The sequence below is a fragment of the Protopterus annectens genome, chromosome 12.part0 (genome assembly GCF_019279795.1).
Source record: "Protopterus annectens isolate FY-2018-M chromosome 12.part0, PAN1.0, whole genome shotgun sequence".
Taxonomy (NCBI): domain Eukaryota; kingdom Metazoa; phylum Chordata; order Ceratodontiformes; family Protopteridae; genus Protopterus; species Protopterus annectens.
In genome coordinates this window covers 601,102,842-601,117,019 of record NC_056746.1, presented here as the reverse complement: position 1 = coordinate 601,117,019, position 14,178 = coordinate 601,102,842, and the positions used below count along the sequence as shown (strand labels likewise).

Sequence of the window (14,178 nt, the reverse complement as noted above, 5' to 3'; positions counted from 1 at the left end):
CATATGACAACCTGAGATCCCTATAGTCAGCCGGTAAACTACTGGTCCAAACCCACAAAGTTAATAACTCTGCTGGTGAATCCCTGTTTGCCAACTTCATTGGCAAAACCTGGAATTCGTTGCCAAACTATATAACCCTACAATCCTACAAAAGTCTCTTAAAAAAAAATCTTAAACAGTATCTCAAAGTGAATTGACTATGACCATGTACCAACCCTGATTAAGTTATAAACTGAAAGCATATTCTGTAATTATCATAACTTGTAACTACCTCACCAAGCTCTGCTTCCAATCTGATGTCTCTTACTTTTAATTGTGTCTGTCCATGAGAATTGTGAGTCCCTACTAGGGAACACTACTAACCCATTGTATATAATCACTTTGTATTTATAATTGTTTACCAACTTCTGTGTAATCTATGTAAGTTTGTCTATGTGGAGCTTTTCTCCCCGGGCCTCAACTGAAAATGGACATGTATCCAGTCGGACTATCCCGGTAAACAAATGTAAAATAAATAAAAAAATAAATAACAAGACTGTAACCTGTTTCTCATCTTGGAATTGGTGCTATTGTTTTGCTTAGTTCTGGTGAGAAAAGAAGCAAAGAGGAATTGTATCCCAGCAGAGTGAAACTATGGTGAGACCGGCACTAGTAGTAGCCAGGCAGGAGACATTCAGGCATATCCCCTCGTTTCATCATTCTTAACAAAGTTAATTCTTTCTTTTCAGGAAGTACTGCTTGATCTGCTGTTTTCAAACCTAACTTCAGAATATCTTCCTAAATACTTCATCTCTAAGTCATCAGGGTCTACTTATCAATTTTTCTGAAGAGTTTGGCAGTGCTCTGTATATATAGACACCTTAATATGACACACTTGAAATTTTAACAACACCTAATTGCACACATGGCAACTAGTTTGCAGTGACAAGCACTGCCCCATTGTTGCAAACCTATACTCCTGACATTACTTTATATCCTCACTCCAACTATCTAGTCAATAAAAAAGAGCCTGTTGTCATGGGTATAAACTTCCCCACTATCTCAATTACCAGCTTGGTGAATATGGCCATTTTATTTATTTATTTTATTTTTATTTTATTTTACATTCATTAACCGGGTATGTCCAACTGAGCTGAGTAGCTCTTTTTCAGCGGAGGCCCAGAGAGAAAAGCTCCAAAAAATAGTCAGTTACACATTATACAAAACCATTAATAAAAGGACAATAGTTAAACAATTATACAATCCATTCGTAAAAATATGATGCAAGGTAGATATTACTAGAAAGAATATAACATAGGTTTACAATACACTGTGCAAAAATTGAAAATGAGAGAAACATTCACAGCTTTGTGTTCAAGAAAATAAGACATGCAGTCTATGGATGTGAGATAAGCGTTAGAAAGAACAGACATTTAATATTATATGAGGGGATTTGTCAAATAAAAGCCAGGATTAAGTTTTATTGAATGAAGCATAAAGGGTTAAGAAGTTTAGGTTGAGAGGTACTATTTTTAAGTAGGCTAGGAAGATGGAGGGTGAAGTAGGATAGGGTGGATGGTATCAGGGGGGATGAGTACAGTGGCAGGTCCAGTGACTATTTAGATGCTCTTTGATGGCAGTTTTAAATTGTTTAGGATGTGAGAGGGTTCTGATTTCATGAAGGAGTTTATTCCATGCCATAGAGGGGTAGCAGCTATATATGTTGGAGCTAGATTTGGTTTTAGGTTTATAGATATGTAGTAGGTCTTGGGTGGAGCTCCTTAGAGATCTGGTTGGTGAATAGTGGGAGATGAGAGGTGATAGTACTGGGTAATAGGAGGGCTGGAATAGGATAGAGTGAATGACCTGAAGCTGTGAGAGGAGCAGAAGGTGGGGTAGTGATAGCCAGTTAAGGTAATTTAGAGAGAGGCAGTGGGGGGATTAGTATGGTTGTTGGGCCAAAATCTGGCTACCTTATTTTAGGCAGACTCCATTTTTGTCAGAAGAGTGGAATTAAGATTAGTTAGAATTTGAGAGCTGTATATTAGAGTGGGTAGCAGGTAGGCATGAGAGTGAGAGATCTTAGCTTTGGTGTTCAGAAACTACTTGTTATGGCACAGGAGTCCTAATTTGAGGTTGATGTTTCTAATGCAATTATTTATGTGCAGGTCGAATTTAAGTTGGTCGTTGATGGTGACACCAAGGAGTTTTGTGCTGGACTCTACTTGAATGGGAGTATTATTTAGTGACCGTAAGGAGAAGGAGGATTTAATGCGGTTAACGTTCTTTGGAAGGAACAGTAATAGTTTAGTTTTTTGGGGGCTGAGAATGAGCTGGTCGTTGGTGAGCCAGGTTTCTATTGAATTAAATGATTGCTGCGTAGCAGATAAGATCTGAGTGGGGGAGGTGGCAATGGTAATTACTGTGGAGTCATCTACGTATTGAACTAAGGAGGAGTGGGAGCAAGAGGTATGTAGAAGATTTGTAAAGATATTGGAGTAGTGGCCCAAAAACAGATCCTTGGGGATCCCCCATTTTAACTGGCAGTGGATGAGATAGTGCAGAGTGCCATCTCACTGATTGCAGCCTGCCAGTGAGGTAGCTGGATAACCATGCCACAGTGTCAGTACAGAAGTTAAGGTTCTGTAGTTTATCCAACAGAAGAGGGTGAGAGACAGTGTCAAATGCCTTAGATAGGTCCAAAAAGTGGCAAGAGATAAGTTTGTGGTTGTCCCTGGGTAGTGAAATTGTGTTTAGGAAAGACAATAAGGCTGTGGTGGTGCTATGCTTTGGTCAGAAGCCATGTTGTGTCAGTGTGAGGAGGTTTTCTTGTATAAGATATTGCATAACTTGATTGTGTATGCATTTTTCTAGTATTTTGGATAGAGGGGAGAGGATGGCAATAGGTCTGAAATTTGTTATGTCAGTGGAGTTTCCTCCTTTATGTATGGGTAATGTATAGAATTGTTTCCAGATAGCAGGTACTTTAGCTTCATGGATACAGCGATTGGTTAGTATAGAGACTAGGAGAGCAAGACAGTCAGCTGCTATCTGAAGAAAATATGAAGGGATGAGATCAGCTGTAGCTGAGCTTGGTTTAAGCTTGGAGAGTAGGCATTTGATGTAGTAAGTGGAGACAGGTTTGAGGGAGAAAGCTGGTGTAGAGTTAGAATTTTGAGAGGATTCAGAGGAAATTTTAGCGTTAGAGTCTGAGAGGTTAGGATTATGGAGCAGCAACTTAGCTATAGATTAGATAAATTAGGTACTAAAGGTGTTAGCTGTTTCTTTATGTGTACTGTCTGGGCAAAGATTGGGGTAGCTAGGATTACCTGAAGGTCATGCTGAGGCAATGTAGAAAATGCTTCATGTTTACTAACAACCAGTTAATTTTCAAAGAAACTGATATGCTATGTGAGAGCTGTATTCACACAATGTCACTGGAGGCAAAGCTCTCACATAAAATCACTCCTAGTATCAATCATTTAGTCAGAAGCACACATGCTGCACCCATCACACACAGTTCAAAGCGGACACATAGACCCACATATGCTAAGGAACTTATATGTAATTTTCCTAAACCCCAAAGACCTCCTAGAGGAAGTATGCACAACAAATACCCTCAGCAGCCCTGAATGCACACTTTCAAAACAACACCCACATCAACATATACAGCTACATCTCATGGAGCCTCTAGTTTTAAGCCTTTAAGACAAGCCACCACAGAATCCAATATTCTGGTCACTGGAGATTCCATTGAGAGACACACTGATGTCCCTCTCACCAGTCTGAATAAGGATAAAGTTACAGTCATTTGCTTATCAGGGGCCAGGATCCACAACATCATGTACAAACTCAATTCATTGGACCACAAGTACCGGTATGACTCAGTCATAGTCCATATGCGTGTAAATGACCTGAGATGTAGCTCCCTCGACTGTATGACTATTTGAAGAGAGACATGGTGGAGCTCTCAAAATATGTGTCCCGGGCTGCTATGAGCCTAGCATTGAGCAGCATTTTACCTTCTGTAAGGATGATACCACAATACACACAGAATATGACTGACTTTAAGAACTGGCTACGTTTCTGCTGTGATTCTAAGGGGATGCAATATTTGTCAGCATGAAAGGAGATAGTCAACAGACCACGCTGGTTTGTCAGGGATAGTCTATGCATCTCCCCTCTAGTCTTTTGAATATTAGAAAAAACACTGTCTCTTTTTAGGCAATGCCAAACTGAATGCACTTCCGACATAAATCAAAGCCAAGAAAATCCAAATGTGCTGCTGCTCAGTTCTGGCCTTCTGGACAAAGCATTCCACTCCCTACCAGCACTGAGCACCCTAGAGAATGCTGATGCCTGTGCGGTCACTGGGACATGGTTTAAAGCCACTGAGAGCACACCAACAGTGCAAGGTTATAATGCTTTCCACACATGCAGACGAGCTGCTACAAAAACAAAATCTAAATGTGGAGGTGTCTCAGTTTACATCAGAAATATACCTCAAGGCTGGTCAAACGGGAAAATGCACTTGAGCTTCTCAGTGTTCAAGTCACCATAAAGAAAATCCTGTACCACTTCCTTGAAACTTATAGGTCCCTCTCTATGACCCAAACTTATTGGAAATGCTCACCATCCAACCCAATACCAAATTCATGGGTGACTTTAATTACCCCACTATTAACTAGGAATCATATATGTTACCAAACGTACAGGCACAGGGGTTTATAGATTTTTTAAACATGAACCCCCTGGACCAGATTATAAATCCACTGGCCAGGGTTACAAACATACTGATTCTGGTCCTCACTAATATGGGAGAGTGCTGCACAACCCCTAGTGTAATGCATTGTCTGGCAAGACCAAGCCACAAAATAGGTCACTTTTGAAGTAAAAAAATACCTGGAACCCCAGCTAACACTGGAATGTTCAGAAACTACCCTAAGGGTAACTTCCCACTATTAAGAAACTCTATACAAGCATGTTAATAACTGCACAGAGGCAGCTATACCCACAAGGAAAAAGTACAGAACTAACTCCAAAAAAAAAAAAAAATCTACCCTTGTGGAAACACAGCATCAATAGGCTATATAACAGAAGGAAGATAATTATGGCGAACATTTGGAGGTGTGGCACCCATCAGGATAAAACCATTCTCATCAAACAAAACAAACAATTCAGACGACAAATAAAGTCTACCAAAGCCAAACTGGAGGATAATTTGGCCACCTAGGACAAGGATAACCATAATACATTATTTAGCTATGTCTACAACCTCAAACGCAATACACAATTGTGTGCAGAGCTAATTGTTAGTGGAGCCACCTATCCTGAGCCAGAAGATATAGCAAACATACTGGCTGGCAAATTCAGCTCCAACTTTATATCTCTCTCCCTCTCAACTTTTCTTCAGGAAGTACCATCAAATATAATTACCCCTACTATCACTAGGGAACAGGTCACTGATGTTCTCTCTAAGACCAAGAACACTGCATCAATGTGCCCAGACAATATCACAGGGTGCCTTCTAAATAGCATGAAACATAACCTATCATGCCCTCTGGAATTGCTATTTAACTGTAGCTTCCAAACAAGCTTTGTGCCTCATAAATGGAGAACAGCAACATCAATCCCTCTGCACAGAGGTGTGCCATCAACAGATCCTGGAAACTACAGACCCATAAGTCTCACTAGTCTCATATACACAGCCATGGAAATAATTATCATGGGAATGATCAATAATGACATAGGAAACCTCCAGACACTGGACCCAAACCAGTTTGCTTTTGTCAGGGGCAGGTCATGTCTACTCAGCCTGGTGAATTTCTTTGAGGAGGTCATCAAAGCAATCGATGAGGGAAAAATATTTTGCATTGCCTACCTTGACCTAGCCAAGGCATTTGGCACAATACCCACTTAGGCATAAACTAAAGAGTTTAGGTATAAACTCTCAAGTCACACAGTGGATAGTCAGCTGGCTCACAAACAGGATCCAGGGAGTTATAACTGGGGAGTCCACCTCTACAAAGAGGCCAGTCACAAGCAAAGCCCCTCAGGGATTGGTCTTGGGGCTGCCATCAAGTAAATGTCATTGGCCACTTGCTGACTAAAGTTTCAGATTATTGCAAATTAGAAGCTGTTATTGTTTCCCACGCTGACACAAATGCTCTCCATGAAGGGCTAACATAGACAAATGATTGGTGTCAGAGCCATGGACTGAGACTAAATGCCAAAAAATGCATAATAGCATCCTTCAGGAAGGCACACACCCCTGGTAACTATCATATTGACACATGCCACTAAGAGCTGATCCAGTAGTCAGTGACTTGGGGACACACATAGACAGTAATCTAGCCTTTAACCTTCATGTGTCTACAGTAGTGAGAAAATCATTCTGTGCTTTTCAACTTATAAAGAAAGGTATGACAACTAGGTCCCACTTTGGCATGCATCTAACCAGGCACATCCAATAATTGGAATGTCCACAGAGGTTCTACACTGAAAGAATACAGGGCATAAATAACATGTCCTATGCAGAACACCTCAAGGCCCTAGTCCTTTATTCTGTCTCCTACAGGCTGTTGTGGGTGAGATCTATGCCTGGCATACATGGCATTGTCAGAGCCCACTCTGATGGACCTCCTGCATATCCACAAAACAAATGGCACCAGAATTGCCCATTCTAAAGACTTAAACCTTGCCTATGATATAAATAGGACCTGCTGGAGAGACAGGTATGTATTCCAGAGACCAATACTTCTCTGAAATGGGCTCCCCATCCATGTGGAGCAGAGTTCCTCCCTAACCCAATTCAAGTATTACTTGGACAATTGAAGGGAAACATCAAATTCATCCCTAGTTTAGCACTTATGTCTCTAATGAACACAGGCAACATGTAAATGGCTCATCTCCCAGGCCACTGTTTGTAAATGTTTCCTCTACCAAGCCCCTGTTTACACTTATCAAGGGAACCAGAACTTGCCAGAGATTTGGGATGCATGACTAGGCTTAAAAAGGCTCTCACGGTTGTTAGCCTAGTAAACACCTATGAACCTATAAACCTAAAAGAGTATTAGTATTACAATGGTGTGAGAGTAAGGAAATAGATGTGGTATGTTTATAAGATTTTCATCAAATTATTGTGGAGGAATAATATTCTTTGGAATTTGGGATCAGACAGATTAAGGGTTTAGTTATATTATTTATGACAGCCTTTGTAACAATGTTAGATCACATTATTGTTAAAGCTGGCAGAGCATCAATTATAGATATTAAAAATAAGGATAGGATTTTTAAAACAATTGCAGTTTATGTTTATAAATGGATGAAAGAGACAGAATACATTTGTGAATTATTAAAACCATATGTTTTCATGAATTTGAGACTTCATCTGTAATGTTAGAAAAAATAATGGAAAAATATCAGCAAATATAAAAAGTTGAAAGAAGTTATTCAAGCAGGTCAACTAAACATAGCTTCGTAAAGACATGTTACTTACATAAGTTCTAATGTGAAAACTGAAATAGACTTTTCATGCATTCAGATACACTTAGAGAAGATTGTGCAGGACAGTTTAAAGCATGTTTTTCAGATGTTATATGGGCTTCCAGAAAACAAAAGAAGCCCAAGCGCTTTATTGTAATAAAAAAAAAATAAAGCGTTTTAAATACTACAACAATGTAGCTTCTTCAGGGCTAAAAACACTAAAAAGGTGCCAACTACAATTATACAATTAGTCAGCCTCATTCACATCAGCTGTGATCTGTGTACATCACTACATCAAAATATAAATTTTTTTTTTAAACGCACTCAATCACTATATATATCACTATATATATATAAACAAAATATGTAGAGTGTATATTGTTTTGAAATATAGGTCATTTTTACGTTAACAATTTAAAGTAGGACCTAAATTAGATTTTCTCTTTCATGTTGAATACAGCTATTAAATCCCATAGTAAAATGTTGAGTTTATTCCTATATACACTCTACATATTTTGTTTATATATATGTGGTTGTCCTATTAGATGTTATCTTAGTTTTAACCTTAGTGTGCTAGTATTATATTATATTATATATACATATATGTATTTTTCTTACAGACAAATATTAATTTTAATTAAGTGTATTTGCTGTTAAGTATTTGAAGGGTATTATACATATTACATATATATAGTGATTGAGTAATTTTTTTTAGGAAGTGATGTACTACTACACACTGATGATGTTAAAAATGTTAATGATATAATATGTAGTTGTATTGTTTTGTGATGTTTTTGTTTAGTTTTGAAGCTACATTGTTGTAGTAGTGTAAAAACGCTATTTTTTTTTTTTGTTACAATAAAAGCAGCTTAAGGCTTTGGACTTTTCTTCTGTTGCTGAGCACTCCTTTTGTTTTTCTAAAGTTTGTCTAAATCCTTTTCTACAAGTTCGATATGGGCTTCCAGAGATAGAAAGACAAAAATAATATTATAAGGTAAGGGTTTAAAAAAGTTGAACACTGTACATTACAGAAAAATTTTGAACAGGAATGGAGAATGTTATGGAAGGAACACGAGAACATGCAATTTGCTTGACATTTGGACAGATTAGTGAGCGGTATTTAAGACTAAAGTGAAAACAGTATATTGTGATATAGAAAAGGAATATATTGAAGAGGAAAAGGTGAGATATATATATCTAGTAGAATTACTAGATAAGACAATATTCTGTACAGATAGGTTTATGGAGGAGTATGTTTCTAGAGGAAGAGATTTATGTGACAAACCAAACGATCTTCACGTATTAACAGGGTTCCTTTTCTCTTCAAGCAGACATCTCAACTGTTCAATTACTTTATTTTTCATTCCAAGTTTTAACCCAAGCAGGCTTATTTTTGATTTGAAGAAATAACCCCTGACCACATGAGAGGCAGTGATGTGTGCAGTATATAATGGCATTGACAAAGATGTGGTCCCTGGTACATGACTGTGGGCCATGAGAAGGACAACGCAGAATAAAACTGATGTGTGCATTAGCATGCCCAAGCTATATATTACAGTGCATTGACTGGACAGACTGTGCATCAAGCATTACCTTATCACAGAAGCTAGACAGGTGGGCATGGCACAGTCATCATCACTTGCACAGTAAGATGTGACACAGTAGTGGGACAGCAATGCTGCCACAGGTGTAATGGTTATGGGAGGTGGATGCAGTAACCTTGCACATGAGTAGGAGGTTGGGGGGAGTGATCACATGCTCCAGTGATCACGTCTTCCTATGTTGGTGAAGGAGCTTTCACATTATGAATATTGGCTGGTTGTACCATGTGGCCATGCAGTATCAGAACTGGTGGAACCCTATCTAAGGGATGGTGTTCCACTTTGGGAGTACATACAATAACTCAGCGAGGATCTCTCATGTAAGGAGGCAATATGTGAACAACATCCAGAACTCCATAATTGGCCATGAAGAGATGTTGCACTCAGTAGGCCAATATGGATAAGGATGCCGTGGAACTGTGAGACCCAGAGTATCTAGCCTGATACAACCTTCCTGCAATGGATCTAAATGAGCATTGTCTATGTCTATGGGAAAATCAAGGCATGGAGGTGAAAGAATTGATTATAAGGAATACAGTAATGTGGTCTCTGGAATGATGTGTGGGGTGGGAGGATGGCATAATGGTTAAGGTGTTTACCTTACAGACACAAGAATCTATGAACTATCTATGAACATAAACCTGGTCTGTGATAGTGTTCCATCCACTGAGACCCTTCCACATCCATGGATGTTATGGCCTGTATGGCCATAACATATAGCATTTACTTCATGCCAAATACATGACCCGTGTCTACTAGTGACCTAAGCAGGTGTGTTTGCTCATCATCTCTGAAGGTCTTGTCATTCTGCAAGTGCTGTAGGTCTTCCCACAATCAACAATATGGCACTAACCTTCCATACCTTTGTGGTGTGTTGCCTCACATATCTCAATGCTCAGTATCTGTGTTTCCTCCATGCACCCTTGTGTGCACCCTGCAGTCTTGAAGTCCATTACCAGTTATCATGTTTGTGTCAGTATGTCTGTACAATCCATTATCAACCGTATTTCAATTCCTAAGTTATTCTTCATGATGTGGTCTCCTACAGTATGACAACTGCACTTTTTGTCATGCTAAAAACAGGCCTCAGTATGTTAATTATGCTAATGAGGTGATTTTTGCACAATTATATTTGAATAACTGCTGTAACCCAATGCATTATCAGCTACAGTCAGTGTTACCATGCTCATCCTTGCCTGTTTCCAGGCTGGGAGTTGATGTGCAGACTAAATTGTTTACCTCCCTGCAAAGCTCACTGCACTGCCTGTTCATGGCAGTGATACCTAACATCATGAACCCTTACCACCTAATAATGTGCATCACATGATATTCATAACATGTGGCTCTAGGCTCTATATCACGTCACGAAAGCACGTGTTCGAAAGACGTGATATCGAACCGGGAAGTTTGAAATGCAAGAATTTTGAACACACAGAACAGCGATTTTTTTTCCCCAGGGGAAAAAAAATCACTGTTCTGGTACAAAAATAAAAGAAATATGTACACTTCAAACTTTTACTAATGTGGGGGGCTGTAACCCTCCACATCCCCTATTTAAATATCCCACTCCGAGATCGCACCACAGTGGAGGAAATAGCAAAGCAGCGGAAACAGACAACCAATTTTTTTCCCTGGGGAAAAAAAATTGGTGTTCCACGGCTTCGCTATTTTCACATTTCGAACTTCCCGATCCGATGTCACGGCGCTTGGACACCTGTGCAATCAAACTCCTGATATAGACCCGTGGCTCTATGCATCAGGCTTTCATTTTCTTTCTCATTTTAACTTTCAGCATGGACATGCCCTTTTCAGGTGCTGGTTTCTGAAGGGCTATTCTTTGGCATAGCCAAGATATCAAGACTTTTCTCTTCTTGCTTTACAGGAATTATGGGAGGTATCTGCTGGTGCAATAGGATGGCCTATGTATAAAAATGATGTGTATGCATTTCTGTAATATGAAAGTGAAATAAATACTTGAGCTCTTTAGTACAACATTGCGCTCATTGAAGAAGTAAATATTTCTACTCTTCTTCCTCACTGGCTCTACATTTGACCTCCAATCATGTGTTACGTATGTTGAACTCTCCTTATTGTAAAAGTTGATCAATATTTACATACAAGTCTAGGGCATTGCAGAATTGTTTACATACAAGAGAATCTTTGCTACATACCTGCAGACATATCTTGTTGTTTCAGATATGTTTTGATGGATTCGTAAACTTCTCTTGTGTGATTTGACAGATTTCCAGTGTTAGCAAATGCTTGAATTCTGAAATTAAATATGGAAAAAAGTTATCTGAATCATAAGATCTATATTCTACTTCATTACAATACATTTCCTAGATGATGCCTTCTACAGCATGGCTGTAGCTGGGACATAAGTATTAATATAAATTTGTAGGTAACATTATTTTCCAGTTATAAGTAATAATGTGCTTATCAAATAGCCAAATAAAATATCTTTGCTATGTAAAACATTCAGCTGAACATTATTGTACAGAATGAAATAATTCTTTAGGCTGCTAAGACTGACAAATGTGTTTCTGGTTAAACTCAATAAACATGGTGTCAAAACATGTTTTTCTGTAGCATTGTGGGATTTATTTTTGGTATCCTAGCTACATTTTGCAGAGCTGGCTACAGAATGCCTTTTGAATTTAAATTGCTTTTTGGAAATCTTCAACTCACAGAACTGGAATTTTGCATGGAAAATACAGTATGTTAATGCTGGAAAAATATAACAAGGACTGAGAAAACAGAAGGAGCGATATTTCAGAACTGTAGTGAAATGATTAATTTAAAGTTGTAGTATTAAAACAAGGTACATAACATAATCTTCCCAAGAAAGAAAATTAGAATATAACTAGAATTCTGAAAAAAGATACATTTAGGTCTACTGATCACCATAGCAAACTATTTAAGATGAAACACCTTAGTGTTACAACTGTATTTAATAATTACTTTAGATCAGTTTCAGCTCTAGCACTACAGGGTATTTATTACTGGCTTGTTGGGCTGCTATTAATATTTTATACTGATAATGTAGTGCCCAGATTTATATGCTGAATTCAACCAAGGCCCGTACAAATAACAGTTTCTTTTGGAACACTGACACCTGCTGGATTAAGTATGGAGTGCAATTGGAATTTGCAGTTATAATTAGGTTAAATGAGAGAGAATGTTTTTTACTGGGTGAATTTTTAATTGTGTAATTTAGATTTTAATTGATGTTAATATATATTGTGAACTTTTTAAGTATTTTATCTCTTTGAAGGACATTGGGCCGAGGCCCTAGAGAGTGGAGTGTTTCTGTGTTTTAATAAAATACAATAAGGAGTACATTGGCCTTTGTGGTCGTTTTCGTCATTCAGTTGTTTTTTTTTTCCTTGGTGGACTTGCTACTATTTCTTTTTTCCTTCAGTATTACCTTATTCCTTTGAAAAAGTTAAGATGTCCTCTAATCCATTTTTTTTTTACTATCTAAACATATTTACAGGCCTAGAGTTTAGCTTTTGGAATGTCACTGGCCACTTCCTTGCTTAATATTTACATGAATATATGATAAAGGCTGAAAATAAGATGTTAAGAATATAAGCAACTCATTTTGGACAATTTAGAATGAAACTAAAGCTACAGTGATGATTTACTTCAGATGTAAAACGGATCGGAAAATAACACTGACATATTTTTAAATATATATGCTATTTCACTGAACATATTCCAGATAGAATTCAGGTGGGCAAAATCAATGTGCTAACTATAAAAATGTTTTCAAAGTGCTTCCAAACATAGTTATATTATTTCAAAGCACGCATGATATATAGGTACAGGAACAGAATGTTCAAGTAAGCAGTAAAAAGGAAAATATAAGATAGTATGTTGTAAGTATAATGAAAATAACATAGTTCACACTGAAGTGTGTAATCTGGACAGTGGACCTAACCTCACAGTACTTTCTATGTGCAATAAAAATATTTGACTTCATACTGGTGGCCTTTGCTATCCACTGTGACCTGACCCATTGTTCAGAACATGTACCATGACCAATACAGTATAATGGTGCACAAACAGTACATACCCTAGTAAAGCTCTACTAATCCTTATTCCCGCTGCCCCCCCCAGTTGCACTTGTCCATTGTGTGATGTAATTCTTATTTCCCATGACTCCCATTATCATAATAGTTAGTTAAAAAAAAAACAAAGCTTCATTAAGCCATAGTGGTCTTGAAAATTGACATATCTCAACACTAATCTTCATCCAGTAATATTTGTTAGAAAATCAGTACTAATAATCACAGCAATCAACACAGATTGTATGCCCTCTTAGAAACATCATATTAATAGAGCATCATTTGTAGCTCGCATTTATCTTGAAATTAGTGGGGATAACCTCATTTATGCCAAACCGATAATAGAGGACAGCCTAAAAACATTGTAATTACCAACTGTGATCATAGTCATAGTTGAATCTTCCTGTAAATACAGTGTTAAAACTACCCAAAGATATCTCAGAAATAGCACTAGACATACCCGGGGATTAATTCACTACCGGTTACTATTTCTTCTATCTAACGCATCCACACTTCACTTCATCATTCTTGCCAATTAGTATGCTTACATCCTGGTATCACCTTATACACCAGCCTTTAGTTAGATCACCCCAATAGCATAAATCCATCAGCTGTACCCTCAGTTTTAGACCATGTGCAGCTAAAAACTTGTATCCTCAACTTTTGGGGTGCTTCTCAATCTACACTCTATAACTCTGTATCCCTCCTAATGGCTGTTTTAATGCTTGTACCTAGGATCCTGACATTTACCTGCCACTGTGTTCATTAGCCAAGATTGTGTCCTTCCACATGCCATAATATTTAAAATAATGATCCTTATTAAAGGATACACTACCTCGTCCTCCTCTAACATTTAATGTAATGACCATTGTCCACTGGCAGCCCTCCTTCACCCATAAAGTTTCAAATAATGATCATTATCCAAGAAAATCCCTCTCCTGCCAGACTAGTTGTAACTCAATGGTTTCTACTTAGTCTTTTAGAATCCTTGGGAATAACAGTGAACATTTCAAAGTCAAGACAGAGCCCTCACTAACAATGAC

The 14,178-nt window shown here is 38.0% G+C and overlaps 1 protein-coding gene across 1 annotated transcript in view; it reads right to left on the bottom strand.

The window, feature by feature from the left end:
- LOC122816195 overlaps nucleotides 1-14,178 on the bottom strand; it is a 248,364-nt gene that overhangs the window by 47,820 nt on the left and 186,366 nt on the right. The window contains exon 16 of the mRNA XM_044088945.1: nucleotides 11,237-11,334. Coding sequence (XP_043944880.1) covers nucleotides 11,237-11,334 — 98 coding nt within the window. The remainder of the gene's footprint in view (nucleotides 1-11,236; nucleotides 11,335-14,178) is intronic.